This window comes from Helianthus annuus, chromosome 14 (assembly GCF_002127325.2).
Source record: "Helianthus annuus cultivar XRQ/B chromosome 14, HanXRQr2.0-SUNRISE, whole genome shotgun sequence".
Lineage (NCBI taxonomy): Eukaryota > Viridiplantae > Streptophyta > Magnoliopsida > Asterales > Asteraceae > Helianthus > Helianthus annuus.
Window position 1 is genome coordinate 147,474,092 of NC_035446.2, and position 23,954 is coordinate 147,498,045.

The following is a 23,954-nucleotide window of genomic DNA, read 5'->3' on the forward strand; positions in this document are numbered from 1 at the left end:
ACAATTCCCTGCTTTTTACAACATTAAACACAACATCATCATGCCAAATACAGCCATATATATCCATCCATTATTCTGAATTCATAAACCTATAAATGCAGTTACTATTAGCAAAAAGAAACCTCATATATCATCTATATATAAAACATAAAGTGTTAATAACAGTGTTTTATCATTTTAGCCATACATAGCAACAAACCATCAAGTTAATAATTTAAAAAAAAACATACAACATCACCATCAAAAAATTCATAGTTGTAGTATCTGATATCAGAACGTAATTAAATGTCTTTGTTAAACTGACTTAACTTGATTTAATATGATCTTCTGTTGCGAAGACACGTATGTGAAGTGCAACATATCACCAAACCTCAGGTTATTGTCAGTCATACACTTTCGCCAACCGTCCAACCCATAACGTGGGTTCAATCCATTTAACTCCAACTTAACATCATAAACCTCCACAACTCCAACCATGTTTTGAACTTTCAAAGGATGAAGATCAAGAGAAAGACCTGCTTGTCTGGCAACTTCAGCATGAAGACGCTACATGTATTGTGTGGAAAAAAATAATAGTCAGACAAATAAACATAAATCATTAGTTCGTTATAAAAAATGGTATACCAACCTATAGTCTCCTTTGTGATCAAAATGAAAGAACTCAGGGTCGAGAAGATGTCCAGAATGTTTTTTTTGCAGTCTTTGCAATCTTATTTCTACGGTTAAGCTTTTTCTGAACGTTGGCGGCTCTCTTCCCCTTGATGAAAAAGTAAACATATACATGTGAATTAAAGGAATGTTGAATATATGCACAAAAAAAAAACAGTTTATATAACATATAGTAATTAACTGGCAATTATAGATACCTTAACTTTATGAAAAGATGAAAAACATCCAGTATGATCACTTGTGTCGACAGGTAAGACAACATTTCCCTTAGTCCTATTATTGACCATCTCCTTTCTCTCAGAAGTAACTTTACCTTTCTTCTTAATCGGTTGTCATAGAGTAACTTTAATAACAATAGTAATATAACAATCTTTAAGATGGTAAACTTACATCTTGGGTTTTGTTCAATCGTGAAGACATGCGTCTCTTCGACGTGCATTCGGCATTGGTTGGTAAGTTCTTGTAAATAATACATTATTGGATAAATATAACATCAGTAAACAGCATTACTAATAGTTGTAAAAACATTAATTCTTATATGCATTAAATTAAAAATAAATAATTTTAATAATTTTGCAAGTACCTGGGTAACGGTTGTACCTTCACCTACAGACACAACTTCTTCATCCTCATAGATGTCCTGGTCAACATTAACGAAATAATTAATATAATGCTAAAAAATTAAAACTTTTATTGCTAATGCTAAATACTTACGTACCTTGAATGCAATCTCAACATAATCAGCCTTCGATATCTCAAGTACACTATCATCGTCAGATTCAGGTTTCTTCAAAAAGCAAATCTCAGTCTCATCTCTATAAACTACTACCTCAAAACAACATCATCAATTCTGCTAAACACAAGCAAATCATCCTCCAGTATTGTAACACCACGTAAAAACGTGTCCAATTATGTAAAGACACGTGTCCTAAACTCTAAATATGTGAAAGATTGAGTTTGAGGGACTAAACTTGACAAACGGTGAAAATATGTATGCGAAGGGACTAAAAGTGTCAACATGCCAAACTTGTGCCTCTGAATGACCATACTCGGAGAATATATTCTTAATCGAGTGATTAATTGGATATAAGAAGCCGTTTGTGAAAATAATCAGAAGATTATAAAACTACATGGGTTAAACGTGTCAATATGTTAATTCTTACCTCTGAGTGACCTTCTAACGAACCCGAGGCTTCGAAATATTCAAATATACTCTCAAGAATAAGTGGTATAAATTTCACGTGGTTTCGAGATCGTTAAGCAAGTTTTCAAGACTTTGGGTGAAAAGAGTCAATATGATGAAACTTGCGTTTATAGTCATATTTAACGAAACCGAGCCTAACGGAGTTTGGTTATACTCCCTTGAACCTCTACAAACTAACTACAAGGGCCTTATATGCCAAAAATGAAAGTTATATTGAGTTTTAGAGCATAAGGACTAAAACTGCCAACTTTGGAAACTTATTTGAGGCAGTGGCGACCCATGAAGGACTAAGGCTTTGCCCGTCGCGCCGTCGCGGGTAGCCATACCCTTACCAGTTCAGAAAAGGAAAAATTACAAGTTTTGTCCTTTATCTTTATACCATATTTCAGACGGTGTCCTTTTCAACGAATGTTGACAGGTTTTGTCCTTTATAGGGAATTTTGTTGCTTGTTTTGTCCTTTAACCCTAACCTAGTTAGATTTTTTTGTTAAATCTGGTCACATGCAAGTCACATGAGGGTAGTTTAGTCTTTATACATATAAAGGACAATTTTTGTAAATATTGATAGATGTATATATTTTACTCTTTTTATTAATAAACAAAATATTATTTTTGTTATATAAAACTCAATCCATCCAGATTTTTCTTAATCTCATCTCTCTTCAATCTCTGTTTACAACCCCACCACACGCCACCACCACACACCACCAACACCATCTCTCTTCAGAGTCTTTTTAATTTTTTACTGGTTTGAAATAAAACATAATCCAAATCAACAGACCAATTCTCGAGAACCCAAACAAACTGATCAAATAACCCTAATTTTCATAACACAAGAAATCACCACCAAAATCGTATAAAGTTTGCCCCAAATTGAAATTGCATTCAACTGGTGAATCACAAACCCCATATCTATCTATCTATAAAAAACAACGAACACATAACAAAATAAAGATCCAATCAATCAAGTCTTACTCAAATCATCCACATCAGTCTCCTCTTTGATGAAACACAGTCGAGAAATTGACCGACAAATCCGCATACATCACCACAATCTTGGAAACATCTTGAATCAGGGCGACATTCGACACCATACTTTCATGATTCTTCGATCGGTGATTCTCGTTAACCTGCTGGCTCAATACCCGGTTCCGTTCCAATACAGATTGCACTTCACGGAAGCTGTCGGTGAAGGTGGTCCACAGGGCCTTAGATTCCTCGCTGTTCTGTTCTTCGTCGAAGATTCCGTTGTTGTTGTTTACGGTGGAAGATGGTGGTTGAGGGTTTGATTGTTCGTCCATCGTTGATTCACCGCCGGAGGAGGAGGAATTCAGGGTTGTTATTTACTTGTTTGATATTATATTATTTGGTGGTTATTGTTTTCTTTCTTGGAAAAATTACCATCGGTATGAGACTGTATGGCCACCATTGATGATTTACAGTGGACCTTGTTGCAGCAGTTGTTGATGCAGCTAAGGTTGCTGAAACTACGAGTGATTGGGTTCTGCATTGGTTTGAATTTGGGGGAAAAATTAGGGTTTGAAAGGGGTTGTGTTTGGTGGGGGTGGATCTGTGATGTGGGGGTGGACTGGGTGGTGGTGGCGTGTGGTGGCGGGGGTGGGTGGTGGTGGTGTGTGGTGGCGGGGGTGGGTGGTAATGGTGTGTGGTGGAGGTGGTGGGGTTGTAAACAGAGATTGAAGAGAGATGAGATTGAGAAAAATCTTGATGGATTGGGTTTTATATAACAAAAAAAATATATATATATAAATAAAGTAAAAAAGAATAGAAAAAGAAATAAAAAGACTAAAATACCCTTGGGTAAGCAGATTTAACAAGAAAATCTAACTGCGTTAGGGCTAAAGGACAATACGTGCAACAAAATTCCCTATAAAGGGCAAAACATGTCAACATTCGTTGAAAAGGACATCGCCTGAAACATGGTATAAACATAAAGGACAAAACTTGTAATTTTTCCTTCAGAAAATAACTGCCAGCTGCGGGTTTATGTTCAGAATCGACTTTAACTCATTAGAAATGATACTAGGGGCTGTATGTCGCTCTTATTAAACCACTAGGACACCTGGAGTGATCCTAGATGCCTCCATAACAGCTGCAAAGATCCAAATGCATGGCAAATTAATATATAAGGGTCCTAAGTTCACATGTTCATGTGCTCACTTCATTTGCAACAATTCAAAACACACTTCTGGAGCTTGCAAGCATTAGGAGAAGATTTTCAAGTGTAGGAAAGATAGCAAGGACCATTAGTAAGAGTTTTAATCCCTGCTTAGTCCTTTTAATTAGCTTAAAAACCGAAAAGTCAAACATATTGTAATTAAGCTTTGACTTTCGGTTTAATCATAAATGGTCCAGCCGCTGACCAAAAGAAAGTGGTTATGGAACCATATTAAGGTAGGTGATTAACTCTTAAAAGAGCACCTCCTAATTATTTCGTTTGACTAGTTAATTGTCGGGTCAAACTAGTTTGACAAAAAGTCAAACTGGACAAAAAGTTTAAAAATGATTTAAATTAATAAAACAGATGTTCTAAATTATATTTTAGCATTCTAATGACTTGGTAATTAATATTAAAACATGTTTAATCAGGCCTAACCCGAGAATTATCAGTCTAAGGTCAGTTTATAACCGAAAGTCGCAAAAGCTTGACTTTTGCTTTGACTTTCAGTTCTGACCCGTTTAAGCTTAATTCTCCCATGTTTTAAGCTTCCATTAGTACCACATTACTCAGTAGTATAACCCTCTGGAGTTATATTGCTTGGTCCTTAGTAGTTTGAATTATATGCACTTGTTTGTTAATATGCTTATAAATGTCGTAAATGCCCTTTTTACATATAAATGAGATTTTTAGAAATGTGAGTGGACAAAAACCTTTGCTACTGATATATAAGCTTGTTCCGAAAATTTGACATCAGTTCTTGGTCTCAAATATGAGTTATGCTCGATATCGTAATTAGAAGCTTTTTATTAATTAATTTGCGATATCTTCCATAATACATGTTTAAACTTAGATTTTGAACCAAAACTCATTACCTACTGTTAAGATATTATTTTTAAGGAATTTTAAGATTTTTGGTCAGATTATAATCTGTTTAAAACATAGAGTTCTTGTGTAATTCGGTTAATGACGATAATACCCTTTTTAGGCATAAAATGAGATTAACAAATGACTTGAATGCCAAACCTTTCCTACTGATTTCATACATTAAATAAATTATTTTGAGCATTTAAAACTGATCAAAATCTCAGATTTACATAAACATCTTGATTATCGTCAATTAGCGAGTTTTACACTAATTAGGTGCATAGTGTGGTTTAAAACCATATTAACACCTAAGACTTGTTACCTGCTGAATTTTTAAACAAATTTAAATATTATTACAGTAGGTGTAAGTTATGAACTCAGATTACCAAAAATGTCCTTAAAAGCCTATGTGAAATGACCACAATGCCCTTTCGGGGCATAGTTTGGCCTTAAATGGTAAAACTCACATATATGTAATATCTTACTGATGCAATGAGATAAATTAAATATTTTTACTAATTACAAAAGACCAGAACTTCAGTTTGTTATAAAATCTCTTTTATAATTATTAAAATGACCAAAATGCCTTACGGGACTTAAATTGGTTTTAAATACTTTTTGGGCATATATGTTAACATCCTACTGATGTATTAACATATTTTAAGCATAATAACATTTGAGACCTGTATATAATTCATTTGGTTACCCGTTACGCATTTACGCGTTCAGATCGGTTTATGTAACTAGTTTACATAAAATAGCCGAAACGGGTTTAACCTTATCATTAAATCCTCAAATTCTAGAATGTGTTTAGTTTACCCATATTATACAAGTATCCAAAATTGTCGGGTCTAAACCACATTCTATTCCGGTCTCCGCTTAATCTAGCGTTTAGAACCGTAAAGTTTCTTTCTAGCTAGTCGGTCTAAGTCTCTGACTTAACTAAAGACCTGTTAGCATCCTAATAGGTTATTAAACCTTCTATACAGATTAAGTAGCACCTAGTAGAAGTTATCATCATAAAGCTTTAGGATTATACGGCTGAGTTATCTTTCACATTAGCTCAGGTAAATACTTTTAACTTATTTTCCGGGCTTGGGATATGGTATTATAATAATCGGATTGTGATTAATAAATTTACATAACCCGTTTTAATCTGTCTTGTTTGATAACATGAACATTAGGGGTTAATACGACCGTGTCCTGGATATCCTCGGCTCATTTCATTTGAAAATGGCCACGACCTATGCACGGGGTGTAGGCATACACCTGACAGATGCAAATGCTAAAATATAAACCCACATGTTGGGGATAACTCCTTTGTGGGTTCTATAAGTGGTGAGTTGGTTAATCACGACCGGCTTCCAAACCGGCCCCAATTGTATGACAAACATGTAAATCTGTATACAAGATTATCTTTAAATAATTGTCCCAAGTTATAAACGATTTGTGCCTTGTGCACTTAAATCAATTTTCATAAATGTTTTCGAAAGAGTCAGTTAATTGTATTTACCAGTGTAAACTGACGTATTTTCTAAAGACTGATTGACAGGTACCTCTCGTAAATAGATTGGAGCTATTAGGTGTCGTATAAGAGGATCTTGCAAATCCCTAGATACCTGAAGTCTGTTATTTTGTTTTCTTGTATTTTATTTATGATACGCCTGTTGATCTTATTACAATCCAGTCTGTATATTCTTTCATTCGGACACTTAGACATTATGGTTTGTAATAGTTTATTCACCAAGCCTTCCGCTGTGCTATTATATTGTGTGTATTGACAATGATGATATCATCTACGTCACGATACTCCCCGCCGGGCCTACCGGTAATATGTGGAAATATCAGGGTGTGACAAGTATCCCAACATCGTTGCACATTTCCGACCATCCGCTAGGAAATACAAAGTTGTTATCAACCCTAGACGCCTAACATTCCAATAAGAACCCTTATAACATATTTGAAATTTGCCACTTGGGGGGCTGTTTACGTAAAACCGTTTAATGAAGCAGTCTTCGATTACCTGCATAAAATTAAAAATAATGAATACTAACTTATGAGAATAAGTGTTGACACGTTAAAGATGCAAAAGAATTGAAGTTAAGATCAATACTCATATCGTAAAACCAAATCTTGCATAACGATTAAAGGTGAAACAAGATTCACCACATAAGCCATCAACAAAACATGAAAGTTCAAGTCCAAAATCACCTAACGGTTTGAAAACCAACAAAGTATCCCTCGACAAATTGAGATCTTTAACAACATTGTCCCAACCGTCAGTTATTATTGGCGTTGAATTTTCTGTTCTGACCCTCACAACCCATTTTTTACCAGACTCATTATATATTCGCAGCCTATTTTTTGTCAACAATCTCCCCACTTTTGATTAGCAAAGAATATAGGTACATCCTGTATATAATTTTTAAGTAGTGTAAGAAAATATAAACCATTAGAACTGTTAAATATATATCTCAATAGAAATAAATTATGTATGTAAAAACATGTCATACCAGTTTCAAAGATTCTGGGTTATCAAGAAACTTGACAAATGTAGTATACATCATAAAACCTGAATCAGTAAAGATGTTTAAAGAATGTAATTAAAAAGTTGGCTTCGAAAATTAACATTAACTTTTTGTATTAACAGAGTATGTAGTGAAATTAATCATAGAAACAGAGTATGAGTTAAAATTTTTCTGCAAATAATAACTATTTTAACATGTTCTCAACAAATGATTCAAACACCTAAGTAAACCTTTCTTGAATGTATAGCAATAAACATTTAAATCGTATTAGTAGCAAGATAGGATTTAACTAAAGATCGGTTAAACAATATAAAGTTCATTACAATATGAATGTACATACCAGTTGCTGAAGAAAAAATAAGAAAACCTAAGGTGATTGAAGTGTAGAAGATGGAGAATAAGAAAGTTGAAACCCTAGAAAATGACTGAGAAGAAGAGATTTTTGAAAGAAAAGATGATAGATGTTTGATGTGTAATGATGATGAAGAAATAATGACGGTTGTGTTTTTCTCTTCCCATATTTTCAACGGATGAAAAATATTTACACATACACCCCTTATTGAATTTGTTATTTACATTTACATTGAGATACAAGAGTAAAATAGATGATTGGTTGAATTGATTTGGTATTCAAATTAACAAAGAAAAATAATTTTTCTTATAGCAAAGCCATTAACATATCATATTCTTTCAATGCTTTAAATCATGTATTAATCATAATTGGCTTTTAACATAAGTAAGTTTCATGAGCTCGGGAAGCAATGCCGGGTGAAAATCTAGTTTTATCTATTATAAGCACCTTTTAAAATAAGTAGTTTGACTTCGGTCAAACAGACTTTGGTCAAACAGCGTTTTAACATTGCTGAAACAGTGTTTTTTTCTATTACAGGTAGTTTTTAACAAAAGTAGTTTGACTTTGGTCAAACAGCGTTTTAACATTGCTCAAACAGTGTTTTATCTATTATAATTAGCTTTTAACATAAGTAGTTTGACTTTGGTCAAACATCGTTTTAACATTGCTCAAACAGTGTTTTAACTTTGGTAAAACAGACTTTCAAACCACTAAGAATCATATTTTTACAAACAGTTGTTTGACGTTGGTCAAACTGTGGTTTGACTTTGGTCAAACAGTGGTTTGACTTTGATGAAACATATTTTTGGCTGGTGTAGGTTTGAAATTGATAAGTTCGTAGCCTCTTATGGAGTCCAAATCATGTATAATTTTCTTCCATATTGATAGTGAACACAGGGATCTTTAGAATTGCTTGCGTTGTAAATTACTTATAAATAAATTTATCACACATTGTTCTGAGATGCAAAACACAATAGAGTTTATAAAATTTAAACCAAATAAAATTTAAACAAAATAGTAATTAATAAAATATATATACAACTATACTTAGAACGGTGGAAGTTAAAACTCAGAAAAAACAATGATTACAAGCTAGAAAAACTTCTTTGTAAACAACATTAGAAGTCTTATTTGTTGGTTTTCCATCAGCGTCAAATATTAGTATTTTAACGCCTTCTCTGGTCTTGACCCTTGATAATGCAACATACAACTGACCATGAGTTAAAACAGGATCTTTCAAATAAAGACCAACCTTTGATAACGATTGTCCTTGACTCTTGTTAATTGTCATGGCAAAACAAACTGATAAAGGAAATTGTCTTCGTTGAAATTGAAAAGGTATTTTTTTGTCAGACTGGATCATATTAATCCTTGGAATAAAAACTCTTGGGCCAATGTTACCACCAGATATAACTTCAGCTTCTATGACTCGTTTACCAAGAAAAGTAATTTGAAGCCTTGTACCGTTACATAACCCTTTCTGTTGATCAATGTTTCGAAGAAGCATCACAGGAACACCAACTTTAAGAACTAATCTATGATTAGGCAAGCTAGAAACCTTAAGAGCATTCAAATTTTCTATTGAGTATAAGCTTTCTTGAAAAGAATCAAGAATTTGTTCAGTTTGACATATACTATCAGAACTCAGATACTCTTTCGCATCACCAGGAAATAACGAAAGCAATCGATCATTAATTTCATGAACTACCTCATTTTTGGGTGCTAGAATTGCTCGCTCAGAAAAAAATTCCAGGAATCCTAAATTGTTCAATAATTGAAGGATATACAAAGTCAATTAAACTTTGTATCGGGTCACAAAAATCGGTGATTAGTAAATCATCTGGTGTCTCTATAATGGTGTCACCATCATTATCATCTCCAACGTTTCCTTCACCAATATCAATAAGCAATTTTGCAAATTCTCTGATAGACTCCATATTTGAACTTTCAGCTCCAATAGTTAGACAGATGTTTTTAGTCAGCCGTAAGAGTCTGCATTTTGACCATATGTATGAAGAGCTTAAAGATGCACTAACAATTTCTTGTCTAGTACCATTGGGAATAACAGGTAGTATTTGTCTAAAGTCACCACCAAATACAATAACTTTACCTCCAAAAGGAATATCCGAACGAATACTCCTACCTTCCGAAAATACGTCGGTCATCGTCCTATCTAAAGCTTCAAAGGCATGTTTGTGTACCATCGGTGCTTCATCCCATATGATTAATTGGGTTTCCTTTAATAATCTCGCAATATCACTGTTTGGCTTAATATTGCACATTGAATCTTCTGTTAGATTAATGGGAATATGGAACCGAGAATGAGCTGTCCTTCCACGGGAAAGTAATAACGAAGCAATACCACTTGAAGCCACATTTAAAACTATTCCATTTCTACATCGAACAGCTGAAGCCAAAGTCTTCCATAAAAAGGTTTTTCCAGTTCCACCGTAACCATAGACAAAAAAAGGCCTCCTTTACGCCCTACAACTGCTTCCATTATTTCGTCAAAAACCGCTCGTTGTTCATCTGTAAGAGATTGATGCAACCTGTTAAACTCAGCGTGTACTTCATCTAGGTCATGTGACAGCTCTTCATTGATCAGACGATTAGAAGCATCACGTAAGGAATCGTTATCAGGGTACGGCATAGTGACAAACCTTCATAATGATGAACCATTGGAAATTAAATAATTTTCAATTTTCAACAAAGTAAGGTTCTTAATCTGATATTCAGGAAGCACTAAACCTAGCAAATCAAAAAATTAACATTATTAAATAAAAAATCAAAATGTAGTATGTGAAATAAAAAAGATAGATCAGAACCTGAAATATTTGTTTCTTTTTGACGTCTATAAACAATATCATCAGCTAAGTATTTCCACGTATTCTCCCAAACAAATTCTGGCGGAGATAGAGTATTTGACAAAAGCAGGGTAGCAAATAACGCTCGAAGATACCCAGCATGTCCTTCAAAACTTGCTTCTTTAATGGCCTCAACGTATTCATTGTCATCATCTAAGAGTCCCATCGCATAGCAAGTATCTCTAAAAGTCGGGAATAATTGACCGTTAACTGTACGTATCTCCTCAAATGATCTATGCCCTTTAACTTTTTTGAGTAGTATCCTCAAAAAATAAGGTTCGCCCAATGCATGAGATACAGAATGAATCCGGCCAACGCACTGGTACGACTTACGTATCTGCCAACATCTATCATTAAGTATCCAAACAAATTTGGAAGGAAACTCAACATAAGTCAGCTTTCTAGCATCTTCATTTGTCTCATTCAACTTCATCCATTGCACAAATATTGAAGAAGCAACAGAAGGCTTGCTTAAAACATTATCAATATCGTCATCCGCACCATACACAACATTCTGTTGGCCCGGCAAATGAAAGGGAAGCCTCATAACAGCAGGATACCTATAATGAACCTCATTAGAGAATATTCTCCAGGATGCCTCACAAGCTGAAATATATCTACAATCATAATACTCCTTGATCTCGTCTTTTGGCTTTTCTTTGATGGTTGAACTTGTATCACCAGAAACTACCGCAGTAGCCATATCAGGACCTTTGTTATTGTACTTGAACAAATATTTCACTGAACCGGCTTGATTACACCATTCAACATTAATGTGTGCTTGATATCTTTTCAAAAGCCTTTTGTTATAATGAACAACATTTCTGTTGTCTAATCTAACACCAGATTTTATAACTGTATGACCAGAATCTCTTCTTCTGTATACAGGAAAACCACTTGAATCAATAGTTGTATGTGGTGTGAATTTCTTCAGAAAGTTTTTTGAACATCTTTTATCAACCATGCAAGGACAATTCAAATTAGCATTCCCACACGGACCATGAATCATATAATTAGTCACAAGAGAATAAAGTTCAGGATCTTCTTTTTTATCGGGAATCTCAGCAGAAATAAATGGATCTATGTGATCTATGGTTGGAAGTTTGTGATCGACCTTCATGAATAAGCATATATGTGCATGAAGAAGACCACACTTTTGAAATTCTACTGTATAAACAACTAAATAAAAGGAAAAATAAATAGATTTATTAGTTAATAACCTTGATTACAAAATATACATTAGAGGATAAGATGTGAAAACAAAATAACATACCAGCGTTAATCTCACCAAAATACTTAGAATCCTTCAAATCTTTGAGTAAGGAATCAAGCTTCATTTTAAACAATCGACACAATATGTCAGGCCTGTCTTCGGCTTTGATGGTTGAATCTTTTAGAAATCTATTTACTTCAGGCCACTTAGGATTACACGTTATAGTTATGAAGAAATCAGGGTACCCATACCACTTATATAAGACCATTGCATCGAGGTAATTTTGTTGCATGAATCTTGCACCACCAGTAAATGAAGAAGGAAGTATAACAGGCTTTCTAGTATCTGTTAAAACTTCCTTACCTTTAGATTTATACTTTTGAAGATTCTCAAATGTTTCAGAGCGAAGGTTCGCTTGTTGGCTACGGATGTACTTTAGTCTTTCGCTCTCAATCATTGTGTACGCATCAACCAAAAACTGTTGTAACAACCTTCACCCATTTAAAATTAAGGAAAAGCCATAAGTTCTATCTTGGATCCTATATGAAAAAAATTCTCTCATTGTGCACTTTGGTTTTATTATCTTTTGTGTGGACATAAAATCTCTATGAGGAATATCAACTCTATAACCATCATCACTGTTAGGGCAGGATTTTTAATGACCTGTGATCCTTACCTAATATCCTAATAATGATCCTTGTTTCTGTGGCAGATAGTGATCCTCAGAAGAACTTCAGGATCAGGATAATGGATCATCCTGAGGAATTACGAGTTGGATTTAATGTTGATCCTCAGAAGAACTTCAGGATCAGGATAATGGATAACGCATCAACCAAAAACTGTTGTTCTCCTTGAATTTAATGTTGTTTTGCAGGAATTACGAGTTGGACCTGGTCTTGGCAGCGTTATTAAGGAATCTTTAACGCTAATTTCGCACATGCATAACCAGAAATAGACGTTGTGGAGAATATGGAAACTTAGCACAAATTACGGGCAATTAGTTAGGCTAAATTTACTTCTGTTTCTAAAGGGGTAACGAGCTAGTAGTTAGGTGACTTACCTAAATTCAACCACACACACTTATATAAAGGGCACTCTCAAGCATTCGGAGGACACAACACATTTCTTACACACTCTAGCATACTACACCATAGTGATCCTTGTACCTAGCTCGTTACCATCCGAAGTTGTAAACATTGTTTATTATATTGGAGTTTGGTGATCGGTAGTTTCCATCACCCGAGGTTTTTTATGCCGGAGATCATTCATTGATCAAGGGCTTTTTCCTCGTATAAATCTTTGTGTCACTTGTGCAATTTACATTTAAGTGATCCTTTTCTTTATCCATCATTACAAGCATCATTCCTCGTTAACAGAGAGTTTGGTTGCATTATCCTTGTGTGATTTTTGACCAAAACAGTTTGGCGCCCACCGTTGGGCAATTGGTGCTTCATTCATAAGAAAGTTTCCCGTTGGTGATCGTTCCGGATCGTTGCATACATGGCTTCATCGTTGAAGAATACCTCTACAGCGATGTCTGCAGTCAATTCATCTCAGGGCATTCCACCTTTGCCTCCACCACCTGCTGGATCTCAGAAAAATGCTGAGAAGAGACCTACTCCCATTTTCTCTAAACCCCCATCTTCTTCTGCTCCAACTTCTTCTGCTCCCAGTACTAGTGATATGTTTACTTTGATTTTGCAGATGAGGGATCGTATTCAGCGGCAGGATGAAACCAATGACAGGATCCTCAAGGAAATCGGAGATCTCAAGAGACAAAAGAAAACGGCAGAGGATCATTCTCCACTGATGCCCAAATCTTTGAATTTTGACACTCCGATGATTACTTCTCAGCCATCAGAGATCCCAGACATTCAACATGTGGGTGGACCAAGAGGAGGGCATTTCGGCTCAGCAATAGTGACTCAGGCATCAGGTTCATATTTCCAGCCAGCAGGATCCTATCCTCGGCATATGGGATCCTTCGTGAATTCAGGAGCCTACTCAGGAGCGCAGCAGGTTCTAGGATCCTCCTTTGTTCCAGGATCATCCCAGGTTCAAGGATCCTCCTTTGTTCCAGGATCATCCCAGGTTCAAGGATCCTCCTTTGTTCCAGGATCATCCCAGGTTCAAGGATCCTCCTTCGTTCCAGGATCATCCCAGTTTCAGGGATCCTCCAGATGCCAGGATCCTTGAAGAGTTTGCAAACAGGAAGTTCAGATGTCCATCAAGGAGATTTTATTCCAATGCAGACCATTGCTTCCACTGGTCCCTCCATCATCCCAGAGTCCCAACAATATGGATTCACATGCAGTATTCCTAACTTGAACCCAATGGGAGGTAACACTTTAATAATTCTCTTACCACTAACCATGGATTCATGCAGGATGCATGTATCAACCACGCTATGGCCAAAGAACTGGAGAAACTGAAGGATATGATATCAAGTGTTCCAGGGGTGGTCAAACCTATCCCGGAGATTGCAGATGGAAGCCATAAGGTATCTCGTTTTGCACCACTGATTTGTGATGCTGAGATACCCAAAAGATTCCATATTCCAACTATGAAGCTGTATGATGGTTCAACGGATCCTGAGGAACACATAGCACAATACATGGAAAGGACGGAGATCAATCCAATTCCAGAAAGGTTAAAGGAAGCGTGCCTATGCAAGGGATTTGGATCCACTCTTACTGGATCAGCTCTCAAATGGCTGCTAAGTCTTCCCCCTTACTCTATTACTTCATTTGCTAATTTAGTTAACTTATTCAATAACCAATTTTCTTGTAGCAGAAAATTTGAACGATTGACTAGTGATTTATATAGGATAACTCAGGGTCATAATGAATCATTAAGGGATTACATAACTGTTTTGGTCAAAAATCACACAAGGATAATGTAACCAAACTTTATGAAAACGGGGTATGATGCTTGGTTAACTATGAAAGTAAAGGATCACTTCTATGATAAAGATGCAAAGACACGATGATTTATACGAGGAAAAAGCCCTTGATCAATGAATGATCTCCGGCATAAAAAACCTCGGGTGATGGCAACTACCGATCACCAACTTCAATATAACAAAAATATGATTACAACTTTGGATGATAATGAGCTGAGTACAAGGATCACTGAGTGTCTAAGTGTTTGAGAGTTGTGTCGTATATCGTGTGTGTTCTTCCGAATGAAGAAGGGTGGTACTTATACGTGTATAGGTGACCTATTTTAGGTAAAATGACTAATTATCAGCTCATTACCCCTTTAGAAATAAAGACAATCTAGCCTAAATTGCTGCCCATAAATCAAGCCTAGTTTCCATATCCTGTGCAACGTCTTTCTCCGATTAAGCTCTTGCCATATTTGTGAAGACGCGTTCCTGGATCATGATGTCTAGAGCATATCCTGCTAGATGTTCCTGCAAAACAATATTGTATTGAGTGGAAATAGCCGTTAGTATGAGGATCACCATAATGTCCCATGATCCTGATCCTGAAGTTCTGCTGAGGATCACCGTCTGCCAAAGAAACAAGGATCACTGGTTAGGATCATGTGTAAGGATCACCTACAATAAAATCCAGCCCTAACAATTGCCCCCAAAATATAAGGAGTTAATTGTAAATAGACGAGTTATATTTTGTTTCGATCTTATCTCTAACGGGCGACTCCAAGAAACTAGCCGTTATGCTCGGACTAGCCGTTGTGATCATTACGTCAGAGATGTGACAATCCTGCAGATCATGATTATAAATAGGAGATAGGGTGAGGATCACTGATGTCTTTTTTCCTTTGTCTTTTATGCAGCTATTTCCATTGCTCGTCTGAAATTAACCCCCGCTGCAAAAGAGAGAGTGTTAGCTTTTAAAAAGCTTGATCCTGAAGTTAGAAGCTTCCAAATCACTATCCAAGATTCTCAAGAGATATCCTCTGCATCTGCCACAATGTCAAGTAAGTATCCTCATAGAAAGTAAGTTTTATGTAAAAGTATTTAATTTAACAAGGGAACTTATCTTGTTTTTGAATTGTGTAGGTGCTGGAAAATCTGCCAGGTCTGTTAAATCTGCCTCCAAATTTGGGATAAGTGATCTTGCCAATGTCACGTCTTCAAAGAAGAAGGCCCCTGCTGCCAGTCCTTCAGCATCAGCTCCCAAAATGTCTATCCGGGGCAAGGGAAAAAAGAGGAAAACCTCTGAAGATCTCCAAGGATTTCCCCTCCTCCGTCAGCAATTCCTTGACTACGTGAATGAGGTAAGGATCACCGCCCCTGTTGGCTATCCGTCTCGCATATCCTGTTTGTGTATCCTGTTTCTTCGAGGATCATCCGGTTCTGATCTTACCTTATTTCCCTCTTTGCAGAAACTTGCCGAGATCGAGACCTATCTTGGCCATGTTGAGGATCAAGAGAGCCAGATTGCTGACCTCCAACAAATGGGCGTGCTTAAGGATCTCAAGATAGGAGATCTTGAGAAGGAACTCCGGGTCATGAAGGCTGAGGCTGCTCAGAGGTTGATCGATATGGATAACGAGAAGCAGGAGATCACCCAAGATGCTAAGGTCTCCGCGGCAATTGCTATGTATAAGATACAACTTCAGATGGCCGAGGAGGCTCAGGATCCTACCTTTGACAAAAGCTCGTGGGATGTTGAAGGTTGGAAGGCAAGGCTAGCAGAGTTGGAGGATGACGATGATGTTGAGGATATCCCTATGCTTGAAGGTGGGGATGCAGAGAAGGATCAGGGTGGAGAAGCTGGTGGTGATGAAGCAACGAAGGTGTAGGCTGCATGATTGGGCGATGATGGATATTTCGAGACTAGGCCGGAGCCCAATTTTTTAGGATTGGTAGTGGTTTTTTGTGGTTGTTGATGTTTGAAACAATTATGGTCTGTAATCTCTGAACAATAGTTTCTTAGGGTTAAGGATCCTGGATCCTTTGAACAATAGGTAGGATTACAAAAGGTGGAGGGATCCTCTGTTTGGGGGATGAAGCCTTTGTGATCCTGCCGCTTTTAATTTCCTGCAAAATGCTAAGACCGCATAGACAATGGACACCCTTTGCCAACCCATGTGGACGGGCCACGTTTTGCTGGTAGAAATGTGGGTTGGCAATTTTGACAACTTTTTGAAAGGGTTAATGATCCTTTTGTTTAATAATATAACTTAACTATTCTGGCTTATCTCGTGTTGTTATCCTTATCTTCTTGTTTCTTAGTTGTCTTTGTAATATATTTGCGGCTGTTGAAAATATGTTTAATAAATTTAGGATATGATCCTAGATCAAATATCCTGATATTGAAAGTTTTCAAAATACTTTAGTTCAAGGATCATAGGTTTGGTTGTCAAAGTATAAGGGTCGGTTAGGATAATGAGTATAATCAAAAATAGTTAAGGATCATACCTGAGGATCCAAGTCAGGATCCTATCCTTCACTCGAGACAATCGTGGATAAGACTTTGATGGATAATAAGAATTAAGGATCCTTATGTGTTTTTCCTTTGACAAACCTGAAAAACGAAGCACAACTTGGGACTAAGCCAATGTAAGAAGTAAATTAGTAACTGGGGTCATGCCCAAAGGATAACTGAGAATGATCCCATAGGATCACTGGGGACAAGCCCAAAGGATAACTGGGGACAAGCCCGAAGGATAACTGGGGACAAGCCCAAAGGATCGTATGTAAACTGGAGTATGGCCCTTTCTGGCAACTATCCAAACTTAGTGACATGAAAATGTCAAAACCTTAGCTAACGTGAAAACGTTAGAAACCTTAGGAACGGATGTATGGTGCGTCCACCATTATACGTAGGATCCTAAATATAGCCAGTACGATGAGGTTGTCAGCCCCGAAAGTGGGTACTGGTCCCAAAGACGTGAACTATACCAGGATCATCGTGCGCTGCTGGCGGAAACTGGGGATAATCCCAAGGATAACTGGGGTTGTACCCAAGGATCTGTGGTGCTTTTGGAGATCTTTGACGATTTGTTGAAGATACCTGAACTATCATAACTCAAATGGTTTGTGAGTAGAGGATGAAGGATACATGATCCTTATCCTTAGGCAAAAAGTAAGAAAATGCAATAGTTTTAGGATAAGCATATTACCAGAGTAAGGATCACCGATATCTCCAGGATCCTTCAAGGATACTTCATTGTAAGGATCATATGCAGGAAGGATCATGTTCACATGAAATATTTCTTTAAGTGAACAGCATTCCAGGCTCTTGGTAACAAGTTTCCTTCCATGGTTAGCAACCTGTATGCCCCCTTTCCTGCTTCAGCTTCAATCAAGTAGGGACCTTCCCACTTTGGTGCTAGCTTCCCGTCAGCAGGATTGATAGTATTTTGAAATGCTTTTCTCAACACCATATCTCCGACTTGGAACTTCCTTATCCTGACATTTTTGTTGTAGGCACCAGCCATTCTTTGTTGGTAGCTTGCCATCCTTATTCTAGCTAGATCCCGGATTTCCTCAATAGTATCCAAATCCTGAGCTAGGATTGCAGTATTTTCTTCAGGATCACGAGCACTTGTTCTAGCAGTTGGGATCACCATCTCTGTTGGGATCACTGCTTCTGCCCCAAATACTAAAGAGAAGGGTGTTTGACCGGTGGCATTCTTGGGAGTTGTCCTATCAGCCCATAGCACATAAGGTAACTCTTCTGCCCATTTCCCTTTCTTGGATCCTAGCTTCTTCTTCAGATTGTTGATGATGATCTTGTTGGATGATTCTGCTTGACCATTGGCTTGTGGGTGAACTGGTGTTGATGTGATCATCTTGATTCCCCAACTGTCACAAAAGTTAGTGGTTCTGCTTCCAATGAATTGGGAGCCATTATCACATACAATTTCAGAGGGAATGCCAAATCTAGTTATAATGTTTCTTTTAATGAAGGATATGACTTCCTTTTCTCTGACTTGAGCGAAGGCTTCAGCTTCTATCCACTTGGAAAAATAGTCAGTCATGGCAAGCATAAATACTTTTCCACCAGGTGCTTTAGGGAGCTTGCCAACTATATCCATGCCCCATCTCATGAATGGCCAAGAGGATGGTATTGGGTGTAAAAATTCAGCTGGCTGATGGAGGATGTTGCTATGTCTTTGGCAAGGATCACACTTCTTAGCATACTGTATAGCGTCCCTCTTCATGGTTGGCCAGTAGTATCCTGTTCTAAGGATCCTTGAGAATAATGCCCTGCCCCCAGTGTGGTTTCCGCAATCTCCTTCATGGAAATCTTTCAACACTTCCTCAATTTCAGGATCCTCGATACATCTCAAATATGGTCCTGCAAGAGATCGCTTATATAATACATTATTCAAAGTTGTAAATTGAGATACCTTAATCCTGAAAGCTCTAGGATTTTCTCCCGTCGGAATCTCCCCATGTTGCAAGTATCTCAAGATTGGTGAGATCCATGATCCTGAATAAGATTGGGCTTCTTCACTAGGGATCATTGCAGTATCCTCTACTATTTCCATGGCCACCTGATTTTCAATAGCAGGAGCCAGGATATGGATGATAGGGATACTTATATCTTCTGGAATCTTCAAGGATGATCCTAGGTTGGCCAATGCATCAGCCCCTGTGTTCTCCTCCCTTGGTACCTGTGTCAAGCTGAAAGCAACAAAAGAGAGTGCCAATTCTTTGACTATCTCTAAATATTTGGTTAGTTTTTCACCTTTAACAGCATAGGATCCATTGAAGTGATTAGTGATCAATAATGAATCTACATATACTTTAAGATACTTCACCCCCATATCTTTAGCAATTTGTAAGCCAGCAATTAAGGCTTCATATTCAGCCTCATTGTTAGTTGCTTGGAACTCACAAGCTATGGAGTGGGGTATTATGTCCCCCTGTGGCGATTTTAGTAGGATCCCTAGCCCTGTGCCTTTGATATTTGCGGATCCGTCAGTGTGTAGTATCCAAGGATCCTTGGTCTCATCCAGCTGCTGAACCTCCAATTCTGCTTCTTTTTGTAGATCACTACTGAAATCAGCCACAAAGTCAGCTAGTGCTTGAGATTTAATAGCTGTTCTTGGCTCGTATCTTATATCATGGGCACTAAGCTTTACTGCCCATTTAGCCATTCTCCCTGACATATCTGGTTTCCTGAGGACATTCTTAATTGGAAAATTAGTTCTAACAACAATAGTATGGGTTTCAAAATAGTGTCTTAACTTAGTCGATGCCATGATTAATGCAAGGATAAGTTTTTCGAGGTGTGAGTACCTGGATTCGGCATCAAGTAGACTTTTACTTACATAGTAGATAGGATATTGTGTACCTTCGTGATCCTTAACAAGGACAGCACTTACAGCGGTTGAGGATACCGCCAGATATAAGGATAACACATCTCCTTTTTCCGGTTTTGCTAATGCTGGTGCTGAGGACATATACTCTTTTAGGGCTTGTAAAGCATTCTCATGCTTCTCAGTCCATTCGAACTTCTTATTCTTCCTTAGGATATCGTAGAATTCTTTGCATTTTTCTGAGGATTTCGATATGAACCTGTTCAAAGCTGCTATCCTGCCTGTCAGTCTTTGAACATCCTTGGCATTGGCAGGAGATTTGATATTTATTAATGCTTTGATTTGTTCCGGGCTTGCTTCAATGCCCCTCTGGGTTACCATGTATCCTAAGAACTTTCCTGCCTTAACACCAAAATGGCATTTTGAAGGATTAAGTTTCATGTTGTAATGATCAAGGATATCGAATGCTTCTTCTAAGTCCCTTAGGTGATCCTCAGCTTTCTTTGACTTGACCACCATATCATCTATGTACACCTCCATAGTTTTTCCAATTTGATCTTTGAACATCATATTTACCAGCCTTTGATATGTTGCACCTGCATTTCTTAGTCCAAAAGGCATGGCGATATAACAATATAAACCGGTTGGGGTCATAAAGGCTGTATCCTCTTGGTCAGATGGTTCCATCTGGATTTGTTGAAATCCAGATGATGCATCCATAAAGGTTAACAGTTCATGCCCCGCTGTTGCATCCACCATAGAGTCAATGTGGGGTAACGGGAAAGGATCCTTGGGACATGCCTTATTCAAATCAGTGAAATCGACACATACCCTCCACTTTCCGTTTTTCTTTTGGACAACAACCACATTGGCTAACCATTTTGGATACTTTACCTCTCTGATCATACCTGCTCGAAGTAGTCTCTCTACTTCTTCTTGGATAATGGCATTCCTTTCTGGTGCAAACTTCCTCCTTTTTTGATGGATTGGCTTGATAGACCTGTCAATGCCAAGTTTGTGAGTAATAATATCCTTAGATATACCTGTCATATCTTCATGTTTCCATGCAAAGGTAGATTTTCTTCTTTTGAGGAAGGATATCATGTCTTCTTTCATCTTGCCAAGGATCCCTGATCCGATATAGATTTTTGATTCAGGATCACTAGGATCCAAGAGGATTTCATCTACATCTTGTTCCCTTGCCTCCAAGACATTCCTTGGAGGATACTGTAATTGCTATTGCTCCCTTGGCTTCGAGGTTGGCTTCATAGATGAGGTGTAACAATCCTTAGCCTCCTGCTGGTCACTATCGATCTTGATTATTCCCCATGGGCTAGGGAGCTTCACACATTGATGGTAAGTAGATGGGACTGCTTTCATGTCATGTATCCAAGGCCTGCCAAGGATAACGTTGCAACAAGATAAACAGTCAATAACACAAAATTTTTGGTAATTATGTAATCCTTCCACGTAGATTGGGAGTTTGATGTCCCCCAGAGTTTTCTTCGTTTCCCCACTGAATCCAACAAGCACGGAGGATCTTGGTATGATGTCTGATTCTGGGATTCCCATCTTCTTCAAGACATCAAGCTGGATAATGTTCACTGAGCTCCCTCCGTCAATAAGGATCCTGCGGACAAAATGATTAGAGATAAAGAGAGTGATAACTAAGCTATCATGGTGAGGATCCTGAATGTTAATGCGATCAGCCTCATCAAATGTTATCATCTTCCCTTCTGAGACACTTGAGGTTCTAATAGGCCTTTCTCCATTATCCATTTTTGATTCTTTTGCATGTCTTTTGGCCGCTGAAAAGGATGTACCACAAATGTCTGATCCTCCGGATATGAAGTTAATTACTTGTGCGTTTGCCGGAGGTGCTGGAGCCTTTTCAGGGATCCTTTCAGGATCCTGGGTCCTTTGTTTTTTTCTCCCCAACAATTCTTTTAGATGCCCCTTGCTTAGCAGGTATCCAATTTCTTTTCTTAAGGCTATGCAATCTTCAGTTAGATGCCCGAAATCCTCATGGTATGCACACCATTTGGACTTATCCTTAGTCCCGGACGGTTTATCATTCTTCCTGGGCTATCTGGCTTTTTCACCTAGATCCTGCATTGCAAGGATCAGTTCATGATTATCAACGGAAAAACAATATTCTGAGATTGGAGGATATTCTTCATCATCCTCTTCTTGGTCAACAGCATGCACATTCTTGTTCTCGTTTCTATGGTAGGATTTGAACTTGTTGCTTTTGAAGGAGGATCCTTGCTTATCTTGTTTTGAGGATCCTACTTGTCTTTCCTGGATCCTCTTGTCGTCCTCTAGCCGGATAAACCTGAGTGCTCGAGTTCTTACTTCATCTAAATTCCTGCATGGTGTCATAACAAGATCATCATAGAATAATGAATCCTTAAGCAGTCCCATTTTGAAGGCTTCAACAGCCGTAGCCATATCCAAGTTGGGAATGTCCAAGGATTCTTTACTAAATTTAGTTATATAATCCCTTAATGATTCGTTATGATTTTGAGTTATCCTGTACAAATCACTAGTTAATTTTTCAAATTTTCTACTACAAGAGAATTGGTTATTGAATAAATTAACTAAATTGGCAAATGAAGTAATAGAGTAAGGGGGAAGACTTAGCAGCCACTTAAGAGCTGATCCAGTAAGAGTGGATCCAAATCCTTTACATAGGCATGCTTCCTTCAATTTTTCTGGGATAGGATTGATCTCCATCCTCTCCCTGTATTGTGCTATATGCTCCTCTAGATCCGTTGTGCCATCATACAACTTCATGGTAGGGATATGGAACCTTTTGGGTACCTCTGCATCACAAATTGGTGGTGCAAAACGAGATACCTTGTGGCTTCCATCTGCAATCTCTGGGATAGGCTTGACTACCCCTGGAACACTTGAGATCATGTCCTTTAGTTTCTGTAATTCCATGGCCATAGCATGATTGGTACCTGTATCCTGCATGAATCCATGGTTAGTGGTAGGATAATTATTTAAAATGTTACCTCCCATTGGGTTCAAGTTAGGGAATCCATATTGCTGGGTTTCTGGAATAACAGAGGGACCAGTGGAAGCAATGGTCTGCATTGGAATGAAGTCCCCTTGATGGACATCTAGACTTCCTGTTTGCAAACTTTTTAGGGATCCTGGCATCTGTAAGGATCCTGGTATCTGGGATGATCCTGGAACGAAGGAGGATCCGTGAACCTGGGATGATCCTGGAACAAAGGAGGATCCTTGAACCTGGGATGATCCTGGAACAAAGGAGGATCCTTGAACCTGGGATGATCCTGGAACAAAGTAGGATCCTTGAAACTGCTGTGCCCCTGGATAGGCTCCCGGATTCGTAAAGGATCCCATGTAATGAGGATAGGATCCTACAGGCTGAAAATGTGAGTCTGATGTCTGGGTCATTGCTGCCGAGTTGAGATGTGATCCTCTTGACTCCCCTATGATTTGCACGTCCGGGATCCCTGATGGCTGGGAAGTGATCATTGGAGTATCAAAGCTCAAGGATTTGGGCATCAGTGGAGAATGATCCTCTGCCGCTTTCTTTTGTCTTTTGAGATCTCCAATTTCCCTGAGGATCCTTTCGTTAGTTTCATCTTGCCGCTGCATACGATCCTTCATCTGCAAAATTAAAGCAAATACATCACTAGTACTGGGAATAGAAGAATTCATAGCAGAAGAAGATAGAGGTTTAGAGAAGGTGGGAGTTGATCTCTTCTCAGTATTTTTCTGAGATCCTGCCGGTGGAGGAGGCAAGGTGATCTGTGATGAAGTGACCGCAGACATCGCCGTGGACGTGTTCTTCAATGATGA

At 37.9% G+C, this 23,954-nt stretch overlaps 2 protein-coding genes across 2 annotated transcripts; both read right to left on the minus strand.

Annotated features, from left to right (window-relative positions):
• Positions 1-6,760: 6,760 nt before the first annotated feature.
• On the minus strand, positions 6,761-10,000 carry LOC110907560 (ATP-dependent DNA helicase PIF1-like). Its single transcript, XM_022152524.1, has 5 exons — positions 9,598-10,000; positions 8,886-9,554; positions 7,430-7,488; positions 6,907-6,939; positions 6,761-6,844 (listed from the first exon to the last, which is right to left on the minus strand). Exons 1-5 carry the CDS (start codon positions 9,998-10,000, stop codon positions 6,761-6,763), a joined length of 1,248 nt encoding a protein of 415 aa, XP_022008216.1.
• Positions 10,001-10,458: 458 nt separating this feature from the next.
• LOC110907561 lies at positions 10,459-12,330 on the minus strand. Its single transcript, XM_022152525.1, has 3 exons — positions 11,934-12,330; positions 10,622-11,839; positions 10,459-10,544 (listed from the first exon to the last, which is right to left on the minus strand). Exons 1-3 carry the CDS (start codon positions 12,328-12,330, stop codon positions 10,459-10,461), a joined length of 1,701 nt encoding a protein of 566 aa, XP_022008217.1.
• Positions 12,331-23,954: the final 11,624 nt, after the last annotated feature.

What these genes read in the sequence shown, in the direction of transcription:
- LOC110907560 (XM_022152524.1), bottom strand. Translation starts at nt 10,000, where the DNA reads ATGGTACACAAACATGCCTTTGAAGCTTTAGATAGGACGATGACCGAC. An exon ending in TTTTTGTGACCCGATACAAA is followed by an intron (nt 9,555 to 9,597) that starts GTTTAATTGACT and finishes TGAACAATTTAG; the next exon opens with GATTCCTGGAATTTTTTTCT. An exon ending in CAAAGAAGTTTTTCTAGCTT is followed by an intron (nt 7,489 to 8,885) that starts GTAATCATTGTT and finishes TTACTGATTCAG; the next exon opens with GTTTTATGATGTATACTACA.
- LOC110907561 (XM_022152525.1), bottom strand. Translation starts at nt 12,330, where the DNA reads ATGATTGAGAGCGAAAGACTAAAGTACATCCGTAGCCAACAAGCGAAC. An exon ending in TTTTGGTGAGATTAACGCTG is followed by an intron (nt 11,840 to 11,933) that starts GTATGTTATTTT and finishes CCTTTTATTTAG; the next exon opens with TTGTTTATACAGTAGAATTT. An exon ending in AAAAGAAACAAATATTTCAG is followed by an intron (nt 10,545 to 10,621) that starts GTTCTGATCTAT and finishes TTGATTTGCTAG; the next exon opens with GTTTAGTGCTTCCTGAATAT.